Source organism: Leuresthes tenuis, unplaced genomic scaffold, assembly GCF_036924035.1.
Source record: "Leuresthes tenuis unplaced genomic scaffold, fLeuTen1.0.hap1 SCAF_202, whole genome shotgun sequence".
NCBI lineage: Eukaryota > Metazoa > Chordata > Actinopteri > Atheriniformes > Atherinopsidae > Leuresthes > Leuresthes tenuis.
The window spans coordinates 34235-59955 of record NW_027325556.1 but is presented as its reverse complement, the minus strand read 5'-3'; the positions used below and the strand labels follow the sequence as shown (position 1 = coordinate 59955).

The window sequence follows — 25721 nt, the reverse complement described above, 5'->3', positions numbered from 1 at the left end:
TTAATTTTGTCTGTTGATTTTAGTTTCTTAGTGACAGGGGCATGTATTTTAGGGTTACTCCACAATTGTTAGCATTGTAAAATGCTTCCCCGGCCATGTTTTATGTAAAGAAAGCTGTTAATGGAAACATAAAGTGTAAACCGTTGTTTTTTAACTGCTCTTTGTGTTTTCGTCCCTCTTTCCTTCCACTCATCTCTCCAGTCTGTAGCAGTGGCTGCTCTGTGAGTCGGTGAAGCTGCTGTCACTATGGCACACTTTGACACAGAGTACCAGCGCCTGGAAGCGTCCTACAGTGATTCTCCCCCTGGAGAGGAGAACCTGTTGATGCATGTGCCTGAAGGAACCAAATGTAAGATGCACACACACAAAAACACCAGCTTGTGCACGAACACGCCCCCATGTTGCCTAACTACATACGTACTGATCTGAAATGAATCTTTTGCAGCCCAGTGGCACCACATAGAAAACCTGGACCTGTTTTTCCAGAGAATATCCTTTTATATAATTTTGCCATGGACAGCTTGAGTGCTGTGTTTTGAAACTGTACTGTCTCTGATTTTGAAATAGATTCTTGATGCACTCACAATTTTCCTTAATTTGCATTACGTCTATAACCTTCACCAGAAGAATGGATTCACCTGCATGCTTATGGGAGAGTTCTTTGAGCTGGTGTATGTATATAATCCATCATAAATATAAGCACTTCTTGTAGCCTATCTGACTTGCATCTGTGGTGTTCAACCCCTCTTACACGTATGCTTTCATGCTTTCCATTCCTCCCTACTTTTTCCTTCCATCTCCCCCTTCTTTTTGCCTCCCTCCGTGCAGTCAGTTGCTGTTTGTGGTTGGCTTCACAGTGTTCCTAGCTAACTGTGTGGATTATGACGTCCTCTTTGCCAACAAGTTTGTAAATCACACCGATTCATCTAAAGTCACCTTGCCTGATGCATTTCTCCCAATAGATGTCTGCAGTGCGCGGTGAGTCTGTTGCACCACAGCTCCATTATCTATATTAAAGCAGTGTTGTTAACAGTGCTGAATATAGAGTTTGTCTACAAATGATACATGTACATTTTTCCTCTCGCAGTATCCGACACAATGCCTTTATGATCTTTGTGCTGACCATCTCTGGGGTGTTTTGGCTACATCGCTTAGTCAAGTTCATCTACAATGTTTGCTGCTACTGGGAGATTCAATCCTTCTACATCAATGCCCTCAAGATGACTATGGTGAGACAGACAAGTGAATGTCAGCTTGTTATTTATTTTTAATTATTTTTAGCAGGATGTTGGTAATGTGAAAGCTCGCTGTGTTGACATTAAATACATCCAGTAATGTTTAGTGTATTCACAAACGGTGTGTCTTTGTGCTCCAGTCAGAGCTTCCCTATGCAACATGGCAGGAAGTTCAGGCCAGGATAGTTGAGATCCAGAAGGAGCACCAGATTTGCATCCATAAAAAGGAACTGACAGAGCTTGATATTTACCACCGCATCCTCCGTTTCAAAAACTACATGGTGCGTACATTTCTTATGTTATGTTGATGTGACTGTCTGGCTGCTGAGCTGTTCCACACAGCTCATTTCAAGTAAATGCTGTGACCTCTAGGGCTGGAATCAACCAAAGAAATCCGACTGAAACCCTGAAATTTCGACTAAAAATCGACTAATCGGGAGGCGGAGGGCAAACTCGAGTCTGACGGTTCTGACAGCGTTTTGCATCACGTGCATCTGCGCAATATAATATGCCATAAATGTCGAAAATATACTGATACCAGCACAAGAAGGCAGTTAAACATAAAAGGCAATTCAGGGAAAATGATCTTTATCAAACATCCCAGATCAAGACAAGTGCAAAGCTGTGCATTGCTGCATTACGATAGAGGAGGCTTAACATCCAGCGTGGTCCGGGTGCATCTGAGGGATGCTGCCGTTGTTGCGGGCGGGTGCGTCTGCAGTTATAACACGAATAGACGATTATTAGACTAAAATATTGAAATATGTTTAAAATTATATTAATAGCCTATGATAATGAAATACTACCGTTTTTAGATTATGCGCCATGTCTGTAGTTGAGCTGTGATATGCATTCGACTTTTTTGCCACACTGCTGATGTCTTCGACATGGATGGTAGAGGAGGACTCCCTGTAAATTAAACGCTCGAAATAAAAATAAATATTCAGCAAACCACCGGACGTAGAATAACGTGGAAGTTCTTCAGTCGACTTGTCTCTAGTGGGTTGGGCTAATCCATAATAGTGAAAACAAGGGGGTGTGTTCTCTGAAGACAGGCTTTTACCTGTGAAACAGGGGTGCTCTGAAAACACCCACATTAGCACTTGGTACTTTCCTCCTGATGAAATTAACCATAGAATGTATGAAATGAACAGGGCAAAAAATTGACCAATCAGAATTTTGGTCGACCCAGAACGTATCGACCAATAAGTCGACTAGGACTTTACAGCCCTCGTGACCTCATACCAAACCTTTCTTCCTGCTCTCTTCTAGGTTGCCATGGTGAATAAATCACTCCTTCCTGTTCGCTTTCGGCTTCCTGTCCTTGGGGATTGTGTGTTTTACACTCGGGGTCTCAAATACAACTTTGAGCTCATCTTCTTTTGGGGGCCAGGTGTGTTTGAAGTGTGTGTTTGCTTTGATTATCTCTTACAGGCCGATGTCTTGCATTGGATTAATGATCTTTGATGGTAAATTGGTGTGTTTACATATGTGCACATGTACTTTAGCATGTCTGCGCATGCCTGTGAGAAGTTTTTTTTCCCTTTATCTGTAGGTTCTCTTTTTGAGAATGAATGGAGTCTGAAACCAGAGTATAAGAGAGGAGGCAACAGGCTTGAGCTTGCAGACAGGCTTGCATCTCGCATCCTGTGGATTGGCATTGCCAATCTGCTGCTGTGTCCGGTCATTCTTGTGTGGCAGATTCTTTACGCCTTCTTCAGTTACACTGAGGTAAATGGCTCACACTCGTGTCAAAAGTCTTAACGATTTCCTTTCGCTTTCATCAGTCATGACAGTAGAGTTTATGTGCATGCATGTAGGTGATCAAGCGGGAGCCTGGTTCTTTGGGGGCGAGATGCTGGTCTCTTTATGGCCGATGTTACCTGCGTCACTTTAACGAGCTCGACCACGAACTCATGTCACGCCTCAGCAAAGGCTACAAGGTCAGTGCATCACCTCATTCCCAGCCCATTTCTGCACAAGGACCATAAATCAGGCTTTTTCATAAATCTATAACCCATTGGGGAAAAAAGAGAGAGATACAGAGTAATCTTAAACAAGGCAATGCAAATTTCACTAATACTGAGATGGTTCTGTGTTATACTTATTATGTTACAACTCGTTCATTGTCTGAAGAGTTCATTTTTAAGCCGGGTTCGTAATTGTTTCTTACTTTCTCCTTTGTTTGCATTTTTTCAGGCTGCATCCAAGTACATGAACTGTTTCCTTTCACCTCTGCTGACAGTGGTTGCCAAAAATGTAGCTTTTTTCGCGGGGTCTCTCCTGGCAGTCCTCATCGCCCTAACAATCTATGACGAGGATGTTCTCGCAGTGGAACATGTTCTCTCATCAATAACGCTGCTTGGAGTGTGCATCACAGTGTGTAGGTAAGAGGCAGCGCCACGCTTTGTACCAGTTATTGTCGCCTGTCAATATCCACGTTCACGATCAATTGAATTACGTTTATTATACCGTTAGAATGGCTCGCTGCAGCTAATCGGTGCAACTTTATGAACAAAATGTATGAAATAAATCACTGGTTTTCCACAAGTGTTTTCCATCTTTATAAAACTGATGTGTTAAAAGGTCAGTTGCAAATAGAAATCATGAATCCAAGACTTGTCTCACTTTCTTATGTTTGCCATCAACCATGAGCTATTTCTTTATTGTTCTTTTAAAGCTGCCCAGAACTGTAATTAGTGACTTGAACGTGTTGACCTCATATTTTTTCGTATGTTCAGTGTGTTTTCTTTCATCTCCGTGACTCTCCTCAGGTCATTTATTCCTGATAAGCACATGGTGTTCTGTCCTGAGCAGCTGTTGCGGGTCATCCTGGCTCATATCCACTACATGCCTGACCACTGGCAGGGCAATGCGCATAGATATGAGACCCGAGACCAGTTCTCACAGCTTTTTCAGTACAAAGCAGTGAGTAAAAGAAAAATAACTTGTAAAACATGTTACGTGTGATAGCAGCATCATATAAGTTATACCAGCGTAAAGATATTGCTTATTTACAGTAGAATCAGTGATATTATCAAAACCTGTACTGACATTTAATTTTACACATTCAATACTTACATTTCTTTCCAATAGAATGTTGTCTGAGTACAAGCTGCATCTTTCATTGATGCACTCACTGTTATTCGTATTCGTATCTCACTGAGACGAGTGATATTGCAGTTTTTTGTAGGAAGATTTACCCTCTACTGTCATTTTCATAGCACATTTCAGGAATACTTTTTGTGTGCTTACGACTTTTTCACTTGTTTGCTTCCAGGTGTTCATTCTAGAGGAGCTACTAAGCCCAGTGGTGACGCCCATCATCCTCATCTTCTGCCTGAGGAGGAAGTCTCTGGAGATCATTGATTTCTTCAGGAACTTCACTGTGGAGGTCGTAGGGGTTGGAGACACCTGCTCCTTTGCCCAGATGGACATCAGACAGCATGGACATCCAGCGGTAAGGGACTGACTCGCAGATGAACACACATTTACAAGCATGCAAATGTCTGGGCTGGTATGCAGATGAGTGATTAGTGTTTGATCTTCGTTCTGCAGTGGATGTCAGAGGGGAAGACGGAGGCGTCTATCTACCAACAGGCTGAAGATGGGAAGACAGAGCTATCACTGATGCACTTTGCCATCACCAACCCCCACTGGCAGCCTCCTTTAGAGACCACTCACTTCATCAGCCAGTTGAAAGAAAGAGTTCACAGAGAGGCCACAGGAGCTGAAACACATTCGCCCTCCTTGTCAGAGTCTGAAGTAGGATGATGCACCAGGATCTGTGCCCAACTATCACAGCGGTCGTATCTAACCCCTTCAGAGGTATTGATTTTACTCTCTTGTTCGCTCTCTTTCTTGTAGCCAAGAAGTCTTGTCGCAAACCTCGTGGCAGGCCCCTCCACACTGGCTTCTGTTCATTTTGGCCGCGACAGCTCTTTGACCAATCATGCAGCAGCTGGTCTAAGCGATGGAGCGTCTGCTTTGCGCTCTCTTTCCCCAATCAGCAGCAGTCTTCATCTGAGAGGCAGTTTGAGTGCTGCTCATCGAGCCAGTGGTGTAACCAGCAAAGCAATGACAGGTTCTGGGTAAGTTAGCGTCCTCTCTGAATTGCTTCGACACCTTTTTAAGGCTGCAACGTCCTAATGAGATTTGATTGCGATTTTAAATGCAAAATGTAGATTCAGTTTTTCGCCTTTCTCATCCCCTCCTTTTGGTCTTCCCATTAGGACCGATGCCCGAACTGTGAGCTCAGGCAGCAGTGCGTGGGAGGGTCAGTTTACCAGTTTGGTCTTGTCAGAGTATGCCTCCACTGAAATGAGCATCCATGCACTTTACATGCATGAGGTAAACCTGTGTGTGTTTGCGAAATGTTTGAGAAATTACTTGACAAATCCTCTCCCTTCATCAGCCCATTCAACTCTGTCCTGTTTTCTTTTCCCGAAGCTCCATAAGCAGCAGTCTCGTGCCGAGCTGTCCCGTCACACGTGGCACAGACAGGAGAGCGATGAAAGCAGTGACAGCGTCCCAGATGAAGTAAGGAGCGAGCCCAATACTCACTCTAGAAACTTCCCACGCTCACACACTTTCCCCACCACGGTTCCCAGTCCAAGTGCCATTCCCACCTCAGTCTCAGCCAACAGCGGTACCTCCACTGGCCAGGAAGGGGCGAAGCCACCGAGCAGCAGTCAGCGGCGCCACAGTGGACCGAGCACAGGTGTCTTTTTTTTTCTTTGGAACATAATTGCTTTTTAAAACTTAACACAATATGTTTTGGCTCTCTCCGTGGGTGTGCACTCCGTGCTGCATTGTTATACCTACAAATGACTCTTACATTCTTTCGGAGATGCAGTACCTTGAAAAAAGATGGGAAATATGTGTAAAACCCTAGTTTAAAAGGGTAGTTCAGTTTCAATTGTCAGTGGATCTTACACTGGCTCAGAAGGGTGCTCAGTTGTTTTATAGTTGTTTCTCATAGTTGGGGTTTGGCTCGGCAGGTGCTATACAAATCTGTGTTCAGTTCTGATCTTTGTGAACCACTTTGTGTTTGCGTCTGGATTTCAGACCATTTTGGTGCAGGAGGAAAGGTTTCAAGGTTGGCCCGTGTGCCCATGGGTGGGTGGGCAGAGGACGGTCAAGCAGCACCGAAACACCATGAGCCTCTTCCAGAGGAGAGTTCAGAGGATGAAATGCCTCCTCGCATACACAAGGTGAATGATCTTTGTGTGTGACAGGAGTAACAATGCTACTTTGCTTGTTTGTGCTGTAAGATGATGGATATATATGCTCCTCTTTTTGTCACTTCAGGTTGCATAATCAAGCCATGTGAATAGCTATCTGCAGCCTACCTTCCACAGATATTCCAACTCACATCCTCATCCTCATCCAAACCCTTCCCCTGGACTGACCCAATCCTCGCACAGATGAAGATGGAACTGTGTAAGGGGTTCATGGCAATCCCTTCAAACACTCAAGTAGTGAAATCATCCGGTTTATGACATCCATAAATCATTATGACTTTTTTTACAAGCCTAAACAGGCAGACAGGGTAAACATCTGTCTGGAAGAGGACATAGAGGATCAAGTTATTTCTTGTAGCCATAAGAAACATCACACTAAACATGTTTATAATGTCAAAGGATTCCAAAATGAAAGTGCATGCAGTGTTGCTCCACGAAGAGTGTGATGCCAACAGTTTGGCAAATGTGCAAATGAAGAATGGCTAACACGCGGACTTTCATTATGTATATCTGTTCTTGCGCTAAATAGCAGGAGAATGCATATGACACCTTGTGATTTGCATTTAGCCTCTTTACCCGAGAGCTTCAAGTGACAAAAACATTCAGCTTCTACTTTTAAATTACATTATGTTTTAATTCTCTCTGCATTTATTTCTTTAGAAGTGAATTTTCTAAAATGTTCTCAAGGCTTTTTCCAAGGCTGGTTCAGTTTGCACAGATAGATTTGTGTTTAAAAGGTTAATTGTACAGAGCAGCTGCTTTCTGCATACACACATGCACTGTGAAGTGAAATGATCAGATTCTCACAACTGCAAGGCCAGCATTCCTCAACGTGTTGTCAGAGAGGCTATATTTCAGCATATTTTAATCTGATGTCACCCAATTTTTGCTTGTTTACCGTTAATTTGTCTTAAATACTTGCTTAAAGGGTTCAGTTAAAAAAGGGAGACAGTTTTAAGCACATAATGTTAATTCTCTGCCATTTAAAGAGGTCCCAACTGCAAGTGCATGAACATCATCTACGCATTTCTCTGAAGAGTTTAAACTAGATTACCACATCCAACCTAATCACAGCATGATATTTCTCTGTTTCCATATCAGTAAGCCAATTTATTAAATGAAGAATTATGCACTTTAATAATTTGTTAATACAGAGGGTGCCACTTGACTTTGATTGTGTATTTTCTTATATACATTTTTAAGTTATTTTATTTATCAAAGAGATGTGCCATGTTGGGAATCAAGTGTACGATTAACAACCGCACTAAGTGTGGGAATGGGTTTGGGATTGAGAAATGCTGTCATCCTTCTGAAGGAATGCAAAGATGAACGATGCAGTGATTCAGTGCAGTAAATTTTAGTGGTTACTGTCGATTTTTGTTTTACGGATTCTGTATAATACTACTTTGTACAATTGTAAATTCATCTATTAAAGACACAGCTATCATTTTTGGTGTAGTCTGTAAATTTATAAACAAGCTAATTATAATGACTAGTAATCTATCTAGATACGACTTAATTATGAATTTAGAATTAAGATAAAGCCCAAGAGTCCTTTGTACACTTGACTTTGTGAACCTACAACGTCATGTCAACAGCATACTCAACTTGTAAATTGTGCAGATGCGAGGCAGAGCCCGGATAGCGGGAGACCAAGCGTCTGTATAATTCTCCTCCAATCGCGTTGCCCCATTTCCATTTTTGGTCCATCTTTGGTGATAGCCAATCACGATGGCACTTCTCCATAATTCAGCCCAACAGCCAATCACGTTGCCTCGTTTCCATTTTTGCTGATAGCCAATCACGATGGCACTTCTCCATAATTCAGCCCAACAGCCAATCGCGTTGCTCCATTTCCATTTTTGTTGATAGCCAATCACGATGGCACTTCTCCATAATTCAGCCCAACAGCCAATCGCGTTGCTCCATTTCCATTTTTGCTGATAGCCAATCACGATGGCACTTCTCCATAATTCTGCCCGCAGGACTTCAGGTGACTTTAACTACAGAAGGTAAATATATCGTTTTTTCTACGTGGCGATTTTTTTGTCAAACATGCTAATGCTATTGTACTGCTCTATATTGTACTGCTAATCAGTACGACATATTAACTTCTGTTGTCACAAAAGTCTTAAATATGCATTTCTGCTACTAGTATTAGCTGATAACAAGCTAGGGTATGAATGAAATCTATGTAGTATTCACTTCTGTTGTAATATATGTGTAATATGTAGGCTACTGCTATTAGTTAATAATTAGCTGTGTGTTTGTGTGATTGTATGCAAGTAAGAACTTATGTGTGTGCATGAATATATATATTTTAATAAGTTAAAAATAGTGCACATTGGTCATATTTCTGTGATGTACAAATATTAGCTGTTTGGTATAGATATTCTTTCTCTGTTAATGGCAGATGGCTTCCAAACAAAAAAAAAAAAACACAGGGCCATGGGAGAGGAGGAGTGGATATCCCGCCTGCGAAAATTTGCTGCCTCGGGTGTTTGGCCCTCTGAGGCAGGAAACAGACCAGCACCTCGGCAGAAAAAGTGGCATGATCTGTATCTGAAAGGTAAACCTGCACAGAGTGATATGTGTATCATATTAAATGTAAAGCTGTGACATATTTAAAGGGAACACCTTCGTATTTGCTGTCAAACATTAATACAGATTGAGAAATGCCCAATGCAGATGAGGGGACAAATGTCACTGTTTGGAGGTGCACAGAGCTGTACCTGTGGTTTCCATGCAAAGAAGGTATCAGAAGGCTCTCATACAATTATGACGTGCTGGTGGCAGAGCAGCCAGGGCCCTCACCTGCAGATTCACCACCACCAAAGGACGTCTCCTTAGCTCCTTGTGACTTTGGTATCAGTAAGTAATGAGGATTTACTTATGCTGATATTTATATTAATATTATTAATATACTCAACTGTATAAAATGTACAAAGCCCCAGTTAAGGTTATGTTTTTCTTTTTGTCAGTTTACAAAGCCACGGTTTGGTGGCTGTCATGGTGCCATGCTGAAGCCAAACTTAAGTTTGGCTGGGAAGCATTCATCTAAGGTAATGTAAAGAGAATGATACATAGGTTGACTTTGATTTTAAAAAATGTACATTGTTATTGTTTTCATGTAGCAGTAACTATAGTGGCACTTTCATGCATTTCATTCATTTCATGTTGAAATGATCTGGTTTTATTGACTGCTATACCCATAATGATAGATAGATTAATTCACTATCATCTATGGTTATCCTATATTGTGAACTGTGCCTTTATTCCCTCAGACGTCTGATTTATCCAACCGCATCACAAGCCCCACCAAAAGAAAAGTATCACCACCTGGCTGCAGTCCCAAGAAGTTTCTGCAGATCGTTTCTCCTCTGTCTCTTCCTCCATCTCCATCTCCTGTACTTTTAAACCCCAGTCCATTCATTGAGCCAGTTGTGTTTGTCATCCCAAATGGAAACAAACAGATTGTGCCATCTGATTCCCTGCCCTCACCTCCACTAACCCGGAGAGCTTACGCCCGCACGGTGGAAAAAAACAAATGCTGTCAGTGTCACCTGCCGTGCATAAAAGAAAATGGTAGTATTATGGGAAGATATACTGTCCCATTTATTTTTTTCTATTTTTAATTGTTTAATTTATTCCTGTTTTTATTACTTCAGGTTTAATTTCACACATGTTTCTGAGTGTTTGTGTGTGTGAAATTAGTAATAAATTTGTTACATTTCAGTGAGTGTCTTCAGTTTTTTCTGCAAACATGCAAACTCATTCAGAGAAGAAGATTACATTGTTGCAGCACTTAATTCAGAAATTTAAAAATGACCATAAAAGTACATTTGATAACACTTGCTAAACGTTTGTGTCATCTTCCAATGGTGGAATCGAACCGGTGACCTTTGGATTAAGAGCCTCCTATACTATTCCACAGCAAAGTGTCATGTTCGCGTAGATTTCTCAAATGAATACACCAGAATGTGTGCTTTTACTTGAAATGGACAGCAGAAACACAAATAACTACAAGTTCATTCCATTTTTTCCCCTCATATTCTCAAAAACTCCTCTTTTCCTTCATTTTTCCCCTTCCCCCTTCTTCCCCCTTTTCCCCCTTCTTCCCCCCCTCATACAGACTATTGTTCCCCAGCTTCCCGGATAGCGGGAGACCAAGCGTCTGTATAATTCTCCTCCAATCGCGTTGCCCCATTTCCATTTTTGGTCCATCTTTGGTGATAGCCAATCACGATGGCACTTCTCCATAATTCAGCCCAACAGCCAATCACGTTGCCTCGTTTCCATTTTTGCTGATAGCCAATCACGATGGCACTTCTCCATAATTCAGCCCAACAGCCAATCGCGTTGCTCCATTTCCATTTTTGTTGATAGCCAATCACGATGGCACTTCTCCATAATTCAGCCCAACAGCCAATCGCGTTGCTCCATTTCCATTTTTGCTGATAGCCAATCACGATGGCACTTCTCCATAATTCTGCCCGCAGGACTTCAGGTGACTTTAACTACAGAAGGTAAATATATCGTTTTTTCTACGTGGCGATTTTTTTGTCAAACATGCTAATGCTATTGTACTGCTCTATATTGTACTGCTAATCAGTACGACATATTAACTTCTGTTGTCACAAAAGTCTTAAATATGCATTTCTGCTACTAGTATTAGCTGATAACAAGCTAGGGTATGAATGAAATCTATGTAGTATTCACTTCTGTTGTAATATATGTGTAATATGTAGGCTACTGCTATTAGTTAATAATTAGCTGTGTGTTTGTGTGATTGTATGCAAGTAAGAACTTATGTGTGTGCATGAATATATATATTTTAATAAGTTAAAAATAGTGCACATTGGTCATATTTCTGTGATGTACAAATATTAGCTGTTTGGTATAGATATTCTTTCTCTGTTAATGGCAGATGGCTTCCAAACAAAAAAAAAAAAACACAGGGCCATGGGAGAGGAGGAGTGGATATCCCGCCTGCGAAAATTTGCTGCCTCGGGTGTTTGGCCCTCTGAGGCAGGAAACAGACCAGCACCTCGGCAGAAAAAGTGGCATGATCTGTATCTGAAAGGTAAACCTGCACAGAGTGATATGTGTATCATATTAAATGTAAAGCTGTGACATATTTAAAGGGAACACCTTCGTATTTGCTGTCAAACATTAATACAGATTGAGAAATGCCCAATGCAGATGAGGGGACAAATGTCACTGTTTGGAGGTGCACAGAGCTGTACCTGTGGTTTCCATGCAAAGAAGGTATCAGAAGGCTCTCATACAATTATGACGTGCTGGTGGCAGAGCAGCCAGGGCCCTCACCTGCAGATTCACCACCACCAAAGGACGTCTCCTTAGCTCCTTGTGACTTTGGTATCAGTAAGTAATGAGGATTTACTTATGCTGATATTTATATTAATATTATTAATATACTCAACTGTATAAAATGTACAAAGCCCCAGTTAAGGTTATGTTTTTCTTTTTGTCAGTTTACAAAGCCACGGTTTGGTGGCTGTCATGGTGCCATGCTGAAGCCAAACTTAAGTTTGGCTGGGAAGCATTCATCTAAGGTAATGTAAAGAGAATGATACATAGGTTGACTTTGATTTTAAAAAATGTACATTGTTATTGTTTTCATGTAGCAGTAACTATAGTGGCACTTTCATGCATTTCATTCATTTCATGTTGAAATGATCTGGTTTTATTGACTGCTATACCCATAATGATAGATAGATTAATTCACTATCATCTATGGTTATCCTATATTGTGAACTGTGCCTTTATTCCCTCAGACGTCTGATTTATCCAACCGCATCACAAGCCCCACCAAAAGAAAAGTATCACCACCTGGCTGCAGTCCCAAGAAGTTTCTGCAGATCGTTTCTCCTCTGTCTCTTCCTCCATCTCCATCTCCTGTACTTTTAAACCCCAGTCCATTCATTGAGCCAGTTGTGTTTGTCATCCCAAATGGAAACAAACAGATTGTGCCATCTGATTCCCTGCCCTCACCTCCACTAACCCGGAGAGCTTACGCCCGCACGGTGGAAAAAAACAAATGCTGTCAGTGTCACCTGCCGTGCATAAAAGAAAATGGTAGTATTATGGGAAGATATACTGTCCCATTTATTTTTTTCTATTTTTAATTGTTTAATTTATTCCTGTTTTTATTACTTCAGGTTTAATTTCACACATGTTTCTGAGTGTTTGTGTGTGTGAAATTAGTAATAAATTTGTTACATTTCAGTGAGTGTCTTCAGTTTTTTCTGCAAACATGCAAACTCATTCAGAGAAGAAGATTACATTGTTGCAGCACTTAATTCAGAAATTTAAAAATGACCATAAAAGTACATTTGATAACACTTGCTAAACGTTTGTGTCATCTTCCAATGGTGGAATCGAACCGGTGACCTTTGGATTAAGAGCCTCCTATACTATTCCACAGCAAAGTGTCATGTTCGCGTAGATTTCTCAAATGAATACACCAGAATGTGTGCTTTTACTTGAAATGGACAGCAGAAACACAAATAACTACAAGTTCATTCCATTTTTTCCCCTCATATTCTCAAAAACTCCTCTTTTCCTTCATTTTTCCCCTTCCCCCTTCTTCCCCCTTTTCCCCCTTCTTCCCCCCCTCATACAGACTATTGTTCCCCAGCTTCCCGGATAGCGGGAGACCAAGCGTCTGTATAATTCTCCTCCAATCGCGTTGCCCCATTTCCATTTTTGGTCCATCTTTGGTGATAGCCAATCACGATGGCACTTCTCCATAATTCAGCCCAACAGCCAATCACGTTGCCTCGTTTCCATTTTTGCTGATAGCCAATCACGATGGCACTTCTCCATAATTCAGCCCAACAGCCAATCGCGTTGCTCCATTTCCATTTTTGTTGATAGCCAATCACGATGGCACTTCTCCATAATTCAGCCCAACAGCCAATCGCGTTGCTCCATTTCCATTTTTGCTGATAGCCAATCACGATGGCACTTCTCCATAATTCTGCCCGCAGGACTTCAGGTGACTTTAACTACAGAAGGTAAATATATCGTTTTTTCTACGTGGCGATTTTTTTGTCAAACATGCTAATGCTATTGTACTGCTCTATATTGTACTGCTAATCAGTACGACATATTAACTTCTGTTGTCACAAAAGTCTTAAATATGCATTTCTGCTACTAGTATTAGCTGATAACAAGCTAGGGTATGAATGAAATCTATGTAGTATTCACTTCTGTTGTAATATATGTGTAATATGTAGGCTACTGCTATTAGTTAATAATTAGCTGTGTGTTTGTGTGATTGTATGCAAGTAAGAACTTATGTGTGTGCATGAATATATATATTTTAATAAGTTAAAAATAGTGCACATTGGTCATATTTCTGTGATGTACAAATATTAGCTGTTTGGTATAGATATTCTTTCTCTGTTAATGGCAGATGGCTTCCAAACAAAAAAAAAAAAACACAGGGCCATGGGAGAGGAGGAGTGGATATCCCGCCTGCGAAAATTTGCTGCCTCGGGTGTTTGGCCCTCTGAGGCAGGAAACAGACCAGCACCTCGGCAGAAAAAGTGGCATGATCTGTATCTGAAAGGTAAACCTGCACAGAGTGATATGTGTATCATATTAAATGTAAAGCTGTGACATATTTAAAGGGAACACCTTCGTATTTGCTGTCAAACATTAATACAGATTGAGAAATGCCCAATGCAGATGAGGGGACAAATGTCACTGTTTGGAGGTGCACAGAGCTGTACCTGTGGTTTCCATGCAAAGAAGGTATCAGAAGGCTCTCATACAATTATGACGTGCTGGTGGCAGAGCAGCCAGGGCCCTCACCTGCAGATTCACCACCACCAAAGGACGTCTCCTTAGCTCCTTGTGACTTTGGTATCAGTAAGTAATGAGGATTTACTTATGCTGATATTTATATTAATATTATTAATATACTCAACTGTATAAAATGTACAAAGCCCCAGTTAAGGTTATGTTTTTCTTTTTGTCAGTTTACAAAGCCACGGTTTGGTGGCTGTCATGGTGCCATGCTGAAGCCAAACTTAAGTTTGGCTGGGAAGCATTCATCTAAGGTAATGTAAAGAGAATGATACATAGGTTGACTTTGATTTTAAAAAATGTACATTGTTATTGTTTTCATGTAGCAGTAACTATAGTGGCACTTTCATGCATTTCATTCATTTCATGTTGAAATGATCTGGTTTTATTGACTGCTATACCCATAATGATAGATAGATTAATTCACTATCATCTATGGTTATCCTATATTGTGAACTGTGCCTTTATTCCCTCAGACGTCTGATTTATCCAACCGCATCACAAGCCCCACCAAAAGAAAAGTATCACCACCTGGCTGCAGTCCCAAGAAGTTTCTGCAGATCGTTTCTCCTCTGTCTCTTCCTCCATCTCCATCTCCTGTACTTTTAAACCCCAGTCCATTCATTGAGCCAGTTGTGTTTGTCATCCCAAATGGAAACAAACAGATTGTGCCATCTGATTCCCTGCCCTCACCTCCACTAACCCGGAGAGCTTACGCCCGCACGGTGGAAAAAAACAAATGCTGTCAGTGTCACCTGCCGTGCATAAAAGAAAATGGTAGTATTATGGGAAGATATACTGTCCCATTTATTTTTTTCTATTTTTAATTGTTTAATTTATTCCTGTTTTTATTACTTCAGGTTTAATTTCACACATGTTTCTGAGTGTTTGTGTGTGTGAAATTAGTAATAAATTTGTTACATTTCAGTGAGTGTCTTCAGTTTTTTCTGCAAACATGCAAACTCATTCAGAGAAGAAGATTACATTGTTGCAGCACTTAATTCAGAAATTTAAAAATGACCATAAAAGTACATTTGATAACACTTGCTAAACGTTTGTGTCATCTTCCAATGGTGGAATCGAACCGGTGACCTTTGGATTAAGAGCCTCCTATACTATTCCACAGCAAAGTGTCATGTTCGCGTAGATTTCTCAAATGAATACACCAGAATGTGTGCTTTTACTTGAAATGGACAGCAGAAACACAAATAACTACAAGTTCATTCCATTTTTTCCCCTCATATTCTCAAAAACTCCTCTTTTCCTTCATTTTTCCCCTTCCCCCTTCTTCCCCCTTTTCCCCCTTCTTCCCCCCCTCATACAGACTATTGTTCCCCAGCTTCCCGGATAGCGGGAGACCAAGCGTCTGTATAATTCTCCTCCAATCGCGTTGCCCCATTTCCATTTTTGGTCCATCTTTGGTGATAGCCAATCACGATGGCACTTCTCCATAATTCAGCCCAACAGCCAATCACGTTGCCTCGTTTCCATTTTTGCTGATAGCCAATCACGATGGCACTTCTCCATAATTCAGCCCAACAGCCAATCGCGTTGCTCCATTTCCATTTTTGTTGATAGCCAATCACGATGGCACTTCTCCATAATTCAGCCCAACAGCCAATCGCGTTGCTCCATTTCCATTTTTGCTGATAGCCAATCACGATGGCACTTCTCCATAATTCTGCCCGCAGGACTTCAGGTGACTTTAACTACAGAAGGTAAATATATCGTTTTTTCTACGTGGCGATTTTTTTGTCAAACATGCTAATGCTATTGTACTGCTCTATATTGTACTGCTAATCAGTACGACATATTAACTTCTGTTGTCACAAAAGTCTTAAATATGCATTTCTGCTACTAGTATTAGCTGATAACAAGCTAGGGTATGAATGAAATCTATGTAGTATTCACTTCTGTTGTAATATATGTGTAATATGTAGGCTACTGCTATTAGTTAATAATTAGCTGTGTGTTTGTGTGATTGTATGCAAGTAAGAACTTATGTGTGTGCATGAATATATATATTTTAATAAGTTAAAAATAGTGCACATTGGTCATATTTCTGTGATGTACAAATATTAGCTGTTTGGTATAGATATTCTTTCTCTGTTAATGGCAGATGGCTTCCAAACAAAAAAAAAAAAACACAGGGCCATGGGAGAGGAGGAGTGGATATCCCGCCTGCGAAAATTTGCTGCCTCGGGTGTTTGGCCCTCTGAGGCAGGAAACAGACCAGCACCTCGGCAGAAAAAGTGGCATGATCTGTATCTGAAAGGTAAACCTGCACAGAGTGATATGTGTATCATATTAAATGTAAAGCTGTGACATATTTAAAGGGAACACCTTCGTATTTGCTGTCAAACATTAATACAGATTGAGAAATGCCCAATGCAGATGAGGGGACAAATGTCACTGTTTGGAGGTGCACAGAGCTGTACCTGTGGTTTCCATGCAAAGAAGGTATCAGAAGGCTCTCATACAATTATGACGTGCTGGTGGCAGAGCAGCCAGGGCCCTCACCTGCAGATTCACCACCACCAAAGGACGTCTCCTTAGCTCCTTGTGACTTTGGTATCAGTAAGTAATGAGGATTTACTTATGCTGATATTTATATTAATATTATTAATATACTCAACTGTATAAAATGTACAAAGCCCCAGTTAAGGTTATGTTTTTCTTTTTGTCAGTTTACAAAGCCACGGTTTGGTGGCTGTCATGGTGCCATGCTGAAGCCAAACTTAAGTTTGGCTGGGAAGCATTCATCTAAGGTAATGTAAAGAGAATGATACATAGGTTGACTTTGATTTTAAAAAATGTACATTGTTATTGTTTTCATGTAGCAGTAACTATAGTGGCACTTTCATGCATTTCATTCATTTCATGTTGAAATGATCTGGTTTTATTGACTGCTATACCCATAATGATAGATAGATTAATTCACTATCATCTATGGTTATCCTATATTGTGAACTGTGCCTTTATTCCCTCAGACGTCTGATTTATCCAACCGCATCACAAGCCCCACCAAAAGAAAAGTATCACCACCTGGCTGCAGTCCCAAGAAGTTTCTGCAGATCGTTTCTCCTCTGTCTCTTCCTCCATCTCCATCTCCTGTACTTTTAAACCCCAGTCCATTCATTGAGCCAGTTGTGTTTGTCATCCCAAATGGAAACAAACAGATTGTGCCATCTGATTCCCTGCCCTCACCTCCACTAACCCGGAGAGCTTACGCCCGCACGGTGGAAAAAAACAAATGCTGTCAGTGTCACCTGCCGTGCATAAAAGAAAATGGTAGTATTATGGGAAGATATACTGTCCCATTTATTTTTTTCTATTTTTAATTGTTTAATTTATTCCTGTTTTTATTACTTCAGGTTTAATTTCACACATGTTTCTGAGTGTTTGTGTGTGTGAAATTAGTAATAAATTTGTTACATTTCAGTGAGTGTCTTCAGTTTTTTCTGCAAACATGCAAACTCATTCAGAGAAGAAGATTACATTGTTGCAGCACTTAATTCAGAAATTTAAAAATGACCATAAAAGTACATTTGATAACACTTGCTAAACGTTTGTGTCATCTTCCAATGGTGGAATCGAACCGGTGACCTTTGGATTAAGAGCCTCCTATACTATTCCACAGCAAAGTGTCATGTTCGCGTAGATTTCTCAAATGAATACACCAGAATGTGTGCTTTTACTTGAAATGGACAGCAGAAACACAAATAACTACAAGTTCATTCCATTTTTTCCCCTCATATTCTCAAAAACTCCTCTTTTCCTTCATTTTTCCCCTTCCCCCTTCTTCCCCCTTTTCCCCCTTCTTCCCCCCCTCATACAGACTATTGTTCCCCAGCTTCCCGGATAGCGGGAGACCAAGCGTCTGTATAATTCTCCTCCAATCGCGTTGCCCCATTTCCATTTTTGGTCCATCTTTGGTGATAGCCAATCACGATGGCACTTCTCCATAATTCAGCCCAACAGCCAATCACGTTGCCTCGTTTCCATTTTTGCTGATAGCCAATCACGATGGCACTTCTCCATAATTCAGCCCAACAGCCAATCGCGTTGCTCCATTTCCATTTTTGTTGATAGCCAATCACGATGGCACTTCTCCATAATTCAGCCCAACAGCCAATCGCGTTGCTCCATTTCCATTTTTGCTGATAGCCAATCACGATGGCACTTCTCCATAATTCTGCCCGCAGGACTTCAGGTGACTTTAACTACAGAAGGTAAATATATCGTTTTTTCTACGTGGCGATTTTTTTGTCAAACATGCTAATGCTATTGTACTGCTCTATATTGTACTGCTAATCAGTACGACATATTAACTTCTGTTGTCACAAAAGTCTTAAATATGCATTTCTGCTACTAGTATTAGCTGATAACAAGCTAGGGTATGAATGAAATCTATGTAGTATTCACTTCTGTTGTAATATATGTGTAATATGTAGGCTACTGCTATTAGTTAATAATTAGCTGTGTGTTTGTGTGATTGTATGCAAGTAAGAACTTATGTGTGTGCATGAATATATATATTTTAATAAGTTAAAAATAGTGCACATTGGTCATATTTCTGTGATGTACAAATATTAGCTGTTTGGTATAGATATTCTTTCTCTGTTAATGGCAGATGGCTTCCAAACAAAAAAAAAAAAACACAGGGCCATGGGAGAGGAGGAGTGGATATCCCGCCTGCGAAAATTTGCTGCCTCGGGTGTTTGGCCCTCTGAGGCAGGAAACAGACCAGCACCTCGGCAGAAAAAGTGGCATGATCTGTATCTGAAAGGTAAACCTGCACAGAGTGATATGTGTATCATATTAAATGTAAAGCTGTGACATATTTAAAGGGAACACCTTCGTATTTGCTGTCAAACATTAATACAGATTGAGAAATGCCCAATGCAGATGAGGGGACAAATGTCACTGTTTGGAGGTGCACAGAGCTGTACCTGTGGTTTCCATGCAAAGAAGGTATCAGAAGGCTCTCATACAATTATGACGTGCTGGTGGCAGAGCAGCCAGGGCCCTCACCTGCAGATTCACCACCACCAAAGGACGTCTCCTTAGCTCCTTGTGACTTTGGTATCAGTAAGTAATGAGGATTTACTTATGCTGATATTTATATTAATATTATTAATATACTCAACTGTATAAAATGTACAAAGCCCCAGTTAAGGTTATGTTTTTCTTTTTGTCAGTTTACAAAGCCACGGTTTGGTGGCTGTCATGGTGCCATGCTGAAGCCAAACTTAAGTTTGGCTGGGAAGCATTCATCTAAGGTAATGTAAAGAGAATGATACATAGGTTGACTTTGATTTTAAAAAATGTACATTGTTATTGTTTTCATGTAGCAGTAACTATAGTGGCACTTTCATGCATTTCATTCATTTCATGTTGAAATGATCTGGTTTTATTGACTGCTATACCCATAATGATAGATAGATTAATTCACTATCATCTATGGTTATCCTATATTGTGAACTGTGCCTTTATTCCCTCAGACGTCTGATTTATCCAACCGCATCACAAGCCCCACCAAAAGAAAAGTATCACCACCTGGCTGCAGTCCCAAGAAGTTTCTGCAGATCGTTTCTCCTCTGTCTCTTCCTCCATCTCCATCTCCTGTACTTTTAAACCCCAGTCCATTCATTGAGCCAGTTGTGTTTGTCATCCCAAATGGAAACAAACAGATTGTGCCATCTGATTCCCTGCCCTCACCTCCACTAACCCGGAGAGCTTACGCCCGCACGGTGGAAAAAAACAAATGCTGTCAGTGTCACCTGCCGTGCATAAAAGAAAATGGTAGTATTATGGGAAGATATACTGTCCCATTTATTTTTTTCTATTTTTAATTGTTTAATTTATTCCTGTTTTTATTACTTCAGGTTTAATTTCACACATGTTTCTGAGTGTTTGTGTGTGTGAAATTAGTAATAAATTTGTTACATTTCAGTGAGTGTCTTCAGTTTTTTCTGCAAACATGCAAACTCATTCAGAGAAGAAGATTACATTGTTGCAGCACTTAATTCAGAAATTTAAAAATGACCATAAAAGTACATTTGATAACACTTGCTAAACGTTTGTGTCATCTTCCAATGGTGGAATCGAACCGGTGACCTTTGGATTAAGAGCCTCCTATACTATTCCACAGCAAAGTGTCATGTTCGCGTAGATTTCTCAAATGAATACACCAGAATGTGTGCTTTTACTTGAAATGGACAGCAGAAACACAAATAACTACAAGTTCATTCCATTTTTTCCCCTCATATTCTCAAAAACTCCTCTTTTCCTTCATTTTTCCCCTTCCCCCTTCTTCCCCCTTTTCCCCCTTCTTCCCCCCCTCATACAGACTATTGTTCCCCAGCTTGACTATTGTTCCCCAGCTTCCCGGATAGCGGGAGACCAAGCGTCTGTATAATTCTCCTCCAATCGCGTTGCCCCATTTCCATTTTTGGTCCATCTTTGGTGATAGCCAATCACGATGGCACTTCTCCATAATTCAGCCCAACAGCCAATCACGTTGCCTCGTTTCCATTTTTGCTGATAGCCAATCACGATGGCACTTCTCCATAATTCAGCCCAACAGCCAATCGCGTTGCTCCATTTCCATTTTTGTTGATAGCCAATCACGATGGCACTTCTCCATAATTCAGCCCAACAGCCAATCGCGTTGCTCCATTTCCATTTTTGCTGATAGCCAATCACGATGGCACTTCTCCATAATTCTGCCCGCAGGACTTCAGGTGACTTTAACTACAGAAGGTAAATATATCGTTTTTTCTACGTGGCGATTTTTTTGTCAAACATGCTAATGCTATTGTACTGCTCTATATTGTACTGCTAATCAGTACGACATATTAACTTCTGTTGTCACAAAAGTCTTAAATATGCATTTCTGCTACTAGTATTAGCTGATAACAAGCTAGGGTATGAATGAAATCTATGTAGTATTCACTTCTGTTGTAATATATGTGTAATATGTAGGCTACTGCTATTAGTTAATAATTAGCTGTGTGTTTGTGTGATTGTATGCAAGTAAGAACTTATGTGTGTGCATGAATATATATATTTTAATAAGTTAAAAATAGTGCACATTGGTCATATTTCTGTGATGTACAAATATTAGCTGTTTGGTATAGATATTCTTTCTCTGTTAATGGCAGATGGCTTCCAAACAAAAAAAAAAAAACACAGGGCCATGGGAGAGGAGGAGTGGATATCCCGCCTGCGAAAATTTGCTGCCTCGGGTGTTTGGCCCTCTGAGGCAGGAAACAGACCAGCACCTCGGCAGAAAAAGTGGCATGATCTGTATCTGAAAGGTAAACCTGCACAGAGTGATATGTGTATCATATTAAATGTAAAGCTGTGACATATTTAAAGGGAACACCTTCGTATTTGCTGTCAAACATTAATACAGATTGAGAAATGCCCAATGCAGATGAGGGGACAAATGTCACTGTTTGGAGGTGCACAGAGCTGTACCTGTGGTTTCCATGCAAAGAAGGTATCAGAAGGCTCTCATACAATTATGACGTGCTGGTGGCAGAGCAGCCAGGGCCCTCACCTGCAGATTCACCACCACCAAAGGACGTCTCCTTAGCTCCTTGTGACTTTGGTATCAGTAAGTAATGAGGATTTACTTATGCTGATATTTATATTAATATTATTAATATACTCAACTGTATAAAATGTACAAAGCCCCAGTTAAGGTTATGTTTTTCTTTTTGTCAGTTTACAAAGCCACGGTTTGGTGGCTGTCATGGTGCCATGCTGAAGCCAAACTTAAGTTTGGCTGGGAAGCATTCATCTAAGGTAATGTAAAGAGAATGATACATAGGTTGACTTTGATTTTAAAAAATGTACATTGTTATTGTTTTCATGTAGCAGTAACTATAGTGGCACTTTCATGCATTTCATTCATTTCATGTTGAAATGATCTGGTTTTATTGACTGCTATACCCATAATGATAGATAGATTAATTCACTATCATCTATGGTTATCCTATATTGTGAACTGTGCCTTTATTCCCTCAGACGTCTGATTTATCCAACCGCATCACAAGCCCCACCAAAAGAAAAGTATCACCACCTGGCTGCAGTCCCAAGAAGTTTCTGCAGATCGTTTCTCCTCTGTCTCTTCCTCCATCTCCATCTCCTGTACTTTTAAACCCCAGTCCATTCATTGAGCCAGTTGTGTTTGTCATCCCAAATGGAAACAAACAGATTGTGCCATCTGATTCCCTGCCCTCACCTCCACTAACCCGGAGAGCTTACGCCCGCACGGTGGAAAAAAACAAATGCTGTCAGTGTCACCTGCCGTGCATAAAAGAAAATGGTAGTATTATGGGAAGATATACTGTCCCATTTATTTTTTTCTATTTTTAATTGTTTAATTTATTCCTGTTTTTATTACTTCAGGTTTAATTTCACACATGTTTCTGAGTGTTTGTGTGTGTGAAATTAGTAATAAATTTGTTACATTTCAGTGAGTGTCTTCAGTTTTTTCTGCAAACATGCAAACTCATTCAGAGAAGAAGATTACATTGTTGCAGCACTTAATTCAGAAATTTAAAAATGACCATAAAAGTACATTTGATAACACTTGCTAAACGTTTGTGTCATCTTCCAATGGTGGAATCGAACCGGTGACCTTTGGATTAAGAGCCTCCTATACTATTCCACAGCAAAGTGTCATGTTCGCGTAGATTTCTCAAATGAATACACCAGAATGTGTGCTTTTACTTGAAATGGACAGCAGAAACACAAATAACTACAAGTTCATTCCATTTTTTCCCCTCATATTCTCAAAAACTCCTCTTTTCCTTCATTTTTCCCCTTCCCCCTTCTTCCCCCTTTTCCCCCTTCTTCCCCCCCTCATACAGACTATTGTTCCCCAGCTTCCCGGATAGCGGGAGACCAAGCGTCTGTATAATTCTCCTCCAATCGCGTTGCCCCATTTCCATTTTTGGTCCATCTTTGGTGATAGCCAATCACGATGGCACTTCTCCATAATTCAGCCCAACAGCCAATCACGTTGCCTCGTTTCCATTTTTGCTGATAGCCAATCACGATGGCACTTCTCCATAATTCAGCCCAACAGCCAATCGCGTTGCTCCATTTCCATTTTTGTTGATAGCCAATCACGATGGCACTTCTCCATAATTCAGCCCAACAGCCAATCGCGTTGCTCCATTTCCATTTTTGCTGATAGCCAATCACGATGGCACTTCTCCATAATTCTGCCCGCAGGACTTCAGGTGACTTTAACTACAGAAGGTAAATATATCGTTTTTTCTACGTGGCGATTTTTTTGTCAAACATGCTAATGCTATTGTACTGCTCTATATTGTACTGCTAATCAGTACGACATATTAACTTCTGTTGTCACAAAAGTCTTAAATATGCATTTCTGCTACTAGTATTAGCTGATAACAAGCTAGGGTATGAATGAAATCTATGTAGTATTCACTTCTGTTGTAATATATGTGTAATATGTAGGCTACTGCTATTAGTTAATAATTAGCTGTGTGTTTGTGTGATTGTATGCAAGTAAGAACTTATGTGTGTGCATGAATATATATATTTTAATAAGTTAAAAATAGTGCACATTGGTCATATTTCTGTGATGTACAAATATTAGCTGTTTGGTATAGATATTCTTTCTCTGTTAATGGCAGATGGCTTCCAAACAAAAAAAAAAAAACACAGGGCCATGGGAGAGGAGGAGTGGATATCCCGCCTGCGAAAATTTGCTGCCTCGGGTGTTTGGCCCTCTGAGGCAGGAAACAGACCAGCACCTCGGCAGAAAAAGTGGCATGATCTGTATCTGAAAGGTAAACCTGCACAGAGTGATATGTGTATCATATTAAATGTAAAGCTGTGACATATTTAAAGGGAACACCTTCGTATTTGCTGTCAAACATTAATACAGATTGAGAAATGCCCAATGCAGATGAGGGGACAAATGTCACTGTTTGGAGGTGCACAGAGCTGTACCTGTGGTTTCCATGCAAAGAAGGTATCAGAAGGCTCTCATACAATTATGACGTGCTGGTGGCAGAGCAGCCAGGGCCCTCACCTGCAGATTCACCACCACCAAAGGACGTCTCCTTAGCTCCTTGTGACTTTGGTATCAGTAAGTAATGAGGATTTACTTATGCTGATATTTATATTAATATTATTAATATACTCAACTGTATAAAATGTACAAAGCCCCAGTTAAGGTTATGTTTTTCTTTTTGTCAGTTTACAAAGCCACGGTTTGGTGGCTGTCATGGTGCCATGCTGAAGCCAAACTTAAGTTTGGCTGGGAAGCATTCATCTAAGGTAATGTAAAGAGAATGATACATAGGTTGACTTTGATTTTAAAAAATGTACATTGTTATTGTTTTCATGTAGCAGTAACTATAGTGGCACTTTCATGCATTTCATTCATTTCATGTTGAAATGATCTGGTTTTATTGACTGCTATACCCATAATGATAGATAGATTAATTCACTATCATCTATGGTTATCCTATATTGTGAACTGTGCCTTTATTCCCTCAGACGTCTGATTTATCCAACCGCATCACAAGCCCCACCAAAAGAAAAGTATCACCACCTGGCTGCAGTCCCAAGAAGTTTCTGCAGATCGTTTCTCCTCTGTCTCTTCCTCCATCTCCATCTCCTGTACTTTTAAACCCCAGTCCATTCATTGAGCCAGTTGTGTTTGTCATCCCAAATGGAAACAAACAGATTGTGCCATCTGATTCCCTGCCCTCACCTCCACTAACCCGGAGAGCTTACGCCCGCACGGTGGAAAAAAACAAATGCTGTCAGTGTCACCTGCCGTGCATAAAAGAAAATGGTAGTATTATGGGAAGATATACTGTCCCATTTATTTTTTTCTATTTTTAATTGTTTAATTTATTCCTGTTTTTATTACTTCAGGTTTAATTTCACACATGTTTCTGAGTGTTTGTGTGTGTGAAATTAGTAATAAATTTGTTACATTTCAGTGAGTGTCTTCAGTTTTTTCTGCAAACATGCAAACTCATTCAGAGAAGAAGATTACATTGTTGCAGCACTTAATTCAGAAATTTAAAAATGACCATAAAAGTACATTTGATAACACTTGCTAAACGTTTGTGTCATCTTCCAATGGTGGAATCGAACCGGTGACCTTTGGATTAAGAGCCTCCTATACTATTCCACAGCAAAGTGTCATGTTCGCGTAGATTTCTCAAATGAATACACCAGAATGTGTGCTTTTACTTGAAATGGACAGCAGAAACACAAATAACTACAAGTTCATTCCATTTTTTCCCCTCATATTCTCAAAAACTCCTCTTTTCCTTCATTTTTCCCCTTCCCCCTTCTTCCCCCTTTTCCCCCTTCTTCCCCCCCTCATACAGACTATTGT

At 40.4% G+C, this 25721-nt stretch overlaps 1 protein-coding gene across 1 annotated transcript; it reads left to right on the top strand.

Annotated features, from left to right (window-relative positions):
• The first annotated feature begins 182 nt into the window (after nt 1-182).
• LOC140288015 (autophagy-related protein 9A-like) lies at nt 183-7925 on the top strand. The gene is made up of 18 exons (XM_072379163.1): nt 183-349; nt 446-489; nt 607-671; nt 829-978; nt 1088-1229; nt 1376-1516; nt 2508-2628; nt 2791-2966; nt 3056-3178; nt 3435-3622; nt 4010-4163; nt 4516-4695; nt 4794-5000; nt 5103-5326; nt 5468-5585; nt 5685-5955; nt 6303-6448; nt 6546-7925. The coding sequence occupies exons 1-18, from the start codon at nt 247-249 to the stop codon at nt 6552-6554; spliced, it is 2562 nt and encodes an 853-aa protein (XP_072235264.1). The 5' UTR covers nt 183-246; the 3' UTR covers nt 6555-7925.
• Nucleotides 7926-25721: the final 17796 nt, after the last annotated feature.

Bases quoted from the DNA above. Each gene is read 5' to 3' on its own strand.
- LOC140288015 (XM_072379163.1), top strand. From the start codon at position 247: ATGGCACACTTTGACACAGAGTACCAGCGCCTGGAAGCGTCCTACAGT. The intron at 1,230-1,375 runs GTGAGACAGACA...TTTGTGCTCCAG, and splicing joins ATGCCCTCAAGATGACTATG to TCAGAGCTTCCCTATGCAAC. The intron at 4,696-4,793 runs GTAAGGGACTGA...TTCGTTCTGCAG, and splicing joins GACAGCATGGACATCCAGCG to TGGATGTCAGAGGGGAAGAC.